The sequence below is a fragment of the Lotus japonicus genome, chromosome 3 (assembly GCF_012489685.1).
Source record: "Lotus japonicus ecotype B-129 chromosome 3, LjGifu_v1.2".
In the NCBI taxonomy this organism is placed as follows: Eukaryota; Viridiplantae; Streptophyta; class Magnoliopsida; order Fabales; family Fabaceae; genus Lotus; species Lotus japonicus.
Window position 1 is genome coordinate 79,959,636 of NC_080043.1, and position 6,000 is coordinate 79,965,635.

Here is a 6,000-nt window from a genome sequence, read left to right on the forward strand (position 1 = left end):
TTGTGCGGGTATTAAAAATTTTAAAATGGTTATATGTAACTTAGGATACAAAATTATGTAATAAAAATACAAAGCACATGAATGAACATTTTCCAATCGACTACATTTAATTTTTTAGAAGAAATTTGCACTTCAAAGCTACTCCCTCCGTCCCCTATTAGAAGTCATTTTTACCTAATTCTCTAGGATTAAGAAATGTAGTTATGTGCAATAAATTTGTAAAAAGTTTTATTAACTTTCCTAAATTACCCAGGAATTTCTCTCTCCAATTTAAGAGTTTTTCAAAATGACACTATCTCTTTCATATTAAATAATGAGGGTAAGTTTGGTAAAAGAGTAAAAAATTGTCATTGGTATTATAAAGGGACTTATATTTTGAGCCAAAAAAATCTCTTAAAATGTGACTTATAAATGAGGACATAGGGAGTATTATTTTTTAATAATAGATAATATGTTATTATTTGTATTGTTTGTTTAAAATTGGTGAACGAGCATTGATAAAAAATATTAGATTATAACTAATGATAAATAAAAATATAACATTAAATAAAATTATTTTATGAATAAATATATACAATTATAACTAAGTAAATACATACATATATATATATATATATAAAAGTTGTGTGAAATTTTGCGGGTTGTGTGATATTGGCTGTGGTTTTGTTTTGTTGAATGCTCATCTTTTTTTTCTATTAATTCTAGCAGCTAAAATATTTGCAAATATTAATTTTAGTATATAATTTTGTTTTGAATCGTTGTATTGGTACATGCCTAAGAGGGTGTTTGTTACAAGTTTTACAAAAATATTCCCAGAAATGTTGTTTCCCAGGAATCTCATTAACAGTAAAGTCATTTCCGGGTAAAATGAAAATGTGTTTGGTTAGTATAAGTTATTCCCGGAAATGTTTTTCAAAATCATTTGATAGAAAAAATATAAAAATATAAAATAAGTAGTGGAAGAGAGAGATAGTGAAAAATAACTTCCATTCCCATGAGAATGTAATCTCCCCTTCTTTGAGATGAGAATGGAATTTCAAAAATCATGTGTAATTTACTTACTTTACATGAGAATCTTTCATACCCGAAAATAAAAAATTTAAAACTTCTACCAAACATGAGAATGTTATATTCCCAACCTCACATTCCCGGAAATATTTCGAGATGCACATCTACCAAACGCCCCATAAATAATAAGAGTAAAATCCACCATGCACGGGTAAGAACATTCTACTTGAAAACACTTTCATGTTAAAGCTAATATAAAAGTTCATTTTGAAATTATTTTTGTTTGCATCGAAATTTTATTTTTAAATAATTTAAGTGCATTGTTAATATTTTTTAAATAAATTTAGGATAAATTATATATATCTATGTATTTTGATTTCACTTTGTAAGTCCCAAACGTAATAGATTGAAATATATGTATTTAATCATTTATACGACCCATGTGCAGAACTGAAGGTTTTGACTAATTAATTTCTTTTTCTTTTTTTGAAAATATTTATATTGGTTAAATCGGTTTATGAGTATATAACACTCTAAGTGTCCGAATTTATGTTTTTTCAATATCTATATCTTTATTATGATTGTTCTTTCATTTTTAGTATCTTAAATTGTTTATAATCAAAATATTTATTGATGCGTCAAATATAATAGTAAACTTCACGGTGCAGCGCACACGCAAAAACACTAGGTTCTAGATAAGGTTCATTATTATTACCTGGAGGTAGAACTGCCCACTCTAGATTTTCTTTTCCTATTTCAATTCACGAAATATCTACATGTAATGTCCGACAAGGTTCTCCTAAAGCTGAGATGCTTCAAAAAGCGAGTCTTATTATTTGGGATGAAGCCCCAATGCTGAACAATCACTGTTTTGAAGCTCTAGACATAACTTTAAGGCTTAAAAACATTTTTGGTCCCCCACAAATGCTATGTGTGCAAATATGGTCCCTAAACTTTAAAAATAGCATAATGCATCCCCGACGTTACCTTCCGTCAACACTTTTGGTCCCTTCTCACTTTTCCATCCAAAAACTAACGGTTTTCTGGATTTTCCAGAAAACTCATCCCCTTCTTCATCTTCTTCATGCATCCTTCCATCATCTTCATCATATTCTTCAAAAAAAAAAAAATTCCCATAAAGTTCAATTTCTTCAAAACCAAAAAATTCATTTTTTTTTTTCCAGATTTTCAGAATCCCTAACAGCTAACATTCAATCAAGCCACCCTCTCTGAAATTTCTCAAACTCAAACCAGAAATTCCACAACAGAGGAAAATAAAAAGCTCGACCTCTTCTATCCTTTGTCAAACCCCAGGTTCCTCAACCACCGAACCCATTTGCATTGTTACCTCCTCCATCAATGACCTCGCAGCAACACTTCTTCATCTTCTTCTACATACCCACCAATGTTTGATCTAGCTGTCGTCCTTTTCGATCATAACAAAGAAGATGAAGAAGAAAGCAGATCTGGAACTCGTTGTCATTCTCTTCAATTTGGTTCGATCTGGTTGTGTGGCTGGTCGTTCTCTCTAATCTGGAACTCGCGTCATTCCTTTCAGATCTGGTTGCTTTGCTTTCTCTGTCCTCTGTATTACTGCACTAATCTCTTTAATTTGGTCCTCATTCTCATTATTTTTTTCTCAGCCTCAGATCTGAACTCGGATCCACAAAGAGGTACTTCAATTTCAATCCTTTGAGTGAGAGGAGAAATGGAAAGGATTTGAGGTGATGGTGTTTTGGCGTTCATGAAAGAACTTTTGGAATTGTAAAAGAAAGTGTTGTTGCTTGGGGAAATTTTGGGGTTGCTGACATGGAGCGTTTTTCATTATATGCTAGGAGGATAGCCTAGGTGAAGATTATTGGTTCCCTTGTTCAATGTAAATGCTTGCTAGTGAAGTAGGAAGTGAGAAGGATTTTGAGGAAGGTTTAAGAAGGGGTCTTAATTTATTAGGTGGCTTTTGGCAAGATTAACAACTGGGACTTTATCTTTGGTGTTAATGGACTTTTGATTTGAAAATCTGTCTCACTATTTGATTCAAATAATTTGATTTTTTTTTTGTTTTTGAAGAAATTGGATTTTCTGGAAAAAAAATTTGAAGAATATGATGATGATGATAGAAGGATGTGTGAAGAAGATGAAGAAGGGGATGAGAAAACGTTAGTTTTTGGATGGAAAATTGAAGAGGGACCAAAAGTGTTGACGGAAAGTAACGTCGGGGATGCATTATGCTATTTTTAAAATTTAGGGGCCATGTTTGCACACATAGCATTTGTGGGGGACCAAAAATGCTTTTAAGCCTAACTTTAAATGACAATATGAATACGCAAGCAACTTTTGGCCATGATAAACATTTTGGAGGACAAGTAGTTGTTGTGGGGGGAGACTTTAGGCAGATTCTTCCAGTCATTTTGAAAGGAAGTAGATCTGACATCATTTCTTCTGCTGTGAATTCATTCTACCTATGGAAGTATTGTAAAGTAATGAAGTTAACTACCAACATGATATTACAACATGCTACTTCCTCTTCTTCATCTATGGAAATCAAAGAATTTGCTGATTGACTTCTTCAAGTAAGGGATGGAACAGTTAAGCCAATCGGTGATGATGATTCTAATATAGAGATTCCCTCTGATTTGTTGGTAAGGGAGTCTAATAATCCTTTACTTGAATTAGTAAATTTTACTTATCCCGATGTTGTTGCTAATTTGAAAAACCATGCATATTTTGAACAAAGAGCACTCCTTGCACCTACTCTTGAAAGTATTGAAGAGGTTAACAACTTCATGTTGTCTATGATTCCTGGAGAGGAAACAAAATATTTGAGTTATGATACTCCGTGTAGATCAGATGAAGATTCTGATATAGATGCAGAATGGTTCACTTCTGAATTCCTAAATGATGTTAAATGCTATGGTATTCCAAACCACCGAATTGTATTAAAAGTTGGGGTTCCTCTCATGTTGATTCGAAATTTAGATCAGTCTGCTGGATTGTGTAATGGCACTAGATTGATGGTTACTGCTTTGACGTCGTATATTATTGTTGCTACCGCTCTATCAGGTACAAAATCAGGTAAACCGGTTTATATTCCTAGATTGAGCTTAACTCCTTCTGACACTGGCCTTCCATTCAATCTTTATTCCATGTTGGATTATATCTTCCTAAGTCTGTTTTCACGCACGGTTAGTTATATGTAGCCCTATCGAGAGTTAAATCTAGAAAAGGGTTGAAGATACTTATTGTGAATGACAAAGTGGTAGTCTCTAATTGCACTCGGAATGTCGTGTACGAAAAAGTATTCCATAACATATGAATGGTTAGATTTGGTAACTTAGATTTTAAAATTCTTTATATCTTGCGCATCGTAATTAGCATCCTATTTTTTTCTTTATCTTTGTTAATCATTTTCCAAATTGTTGCAGGTACAATGGATTTTAATTCAATGAGGGAGAACAAGCAACAACTGGGATACTGTAATTGAACCTTCTTATTGCTGAATTATATTGCTGTAATATTGGTCTTTTGTCGGATTCAATTGAGATTTTATTTAAATTGTTTGTTTCAGTTTGGTTCAATTGAATTTTATGTTCAACAAAACATATATGTTGTAGTTCAAATCTTAAATTTTTATTTTCATTGTCGAAACGATGCTGTTAATAACGTAAGAAATTCAGAATCGATTTTCGCCGTGCAGCGCACGGGTAAAAACACTAGTATATATTAAAGCAGTAACACTCCAAGCATGCCATTATCAAAAACCTCAGCTCCTGAATATTTTGCAATATTTTATTCTCTCCCCTTTGCATCACAACGTAACACGTGTCCCTCCATGAATATTATATTCATTTTTATTCCTCCAACCTTCATTTTCCTTCTTCTTCCACTATCTCCATTAATTTGGTCTCCCCCATTATCTCGACATAAGCATAGAATCATTGAGTGTTTATTGTTGGTCAAATTTCAATGTACAATTAACATTAATCTTCATTGATTTTATCTCTCTTTATCCTCACTTTTCTCATGTTGTTGAAAAACAGATTATGAATCCGGTCCATTTTTCATTTATATTCGAAAATGATTTAATTATTCAGCCTCCTTTATTTGTATTTCTACATTCCCTATGTATTATTTAAATCGCCCACTAAGTAATTAAAATAAAGAATATTTAATTTTTATTCTCTTTCTCCCATTATGTCTTCACGTTTATACACATGAACCCCTATTTCTTATTAACACAATATATTTCAAATTCATCATCCTCCATTTATTGACTCAACATTCCATTCTCCATTCCCTGGTTTTTTTTTACTCCCCTTTAATGAATATTGGGACTTTGTGTTTTGATTTTCTCTATATGTGCCCAATAATTGTTTGTTCATCCCCCCTTATTTTGTTGTTTCCAATTCTTATTTTGAAATGAAAATTCAAAGGTTTCAACTCATGTAGAGTCTTCTATATAAGTAGTTGTGTTGTGATGCCCTCATCCACAATCCCTTCTGAATTAAGAGTTTATCTTCTTCATAATTTATTCTTCATCCCCTCTTGAAATGTCTCTCTGAGTTGATAATGTGTCCAAGATTGATGCTTCCAAAGAAACTTGGGCCATTGTTGTGAAGGTTGTAAGGTTGTGGTTAACTCCTAGCTACTTTGGATCTAAGCTACCTTCATCGTTGGAGATGGTTTTGATGGACTCCAAGGTTTCATTTTTACCCTATATTCCTCAATGTTTATGGGTTTATGTTTTGAGAATATTTTTTTAACGTCCTTTTTTGTTTTTATTTAGGGCTACAAAATACATGCTTCAATCCGGCGTACTTTAGTCTACCGATTCAAGAATCAGTTGCTTGAGGGCCGTGTATACCAGATATCATTTTTTAGTGTTTGTGAGAACGGCGGTGATTTCAGGACGACCTCTCATCCATACAAGGTTAATTTTCAAATGCATACCAATGTTAGGCTTATGGCTAACACCCCCATCACAGGAAAACCTTT

The 6,000-nt window shown here is 32.7% G+C and overlaps 1 protein-coding gene across 1 annotated transcript; it reads left to right on the plus strand.

Moving 5' to 3' along the window:
- Positions 1-3,323: 3,323 nt before the first annotated feature.
- Positions 3,324-4,489, plus strand: LOC130744804 (uncharacterized). Its single transcript, XM_057596958.1, has 3 exons — positions 3,324-3,480; positions 3,595-4,080; positions 4,431-4,489. Exons 1-3 carry the CDS (start codon positions 3,324-3,326, stop codon positions 4,487-4,489), a joined length of 702 nt encoding a protein of 233 aa, XP_057452941.1.
- Positions 4,490-6,000: the final 1,511 nt, after the last annotated feature.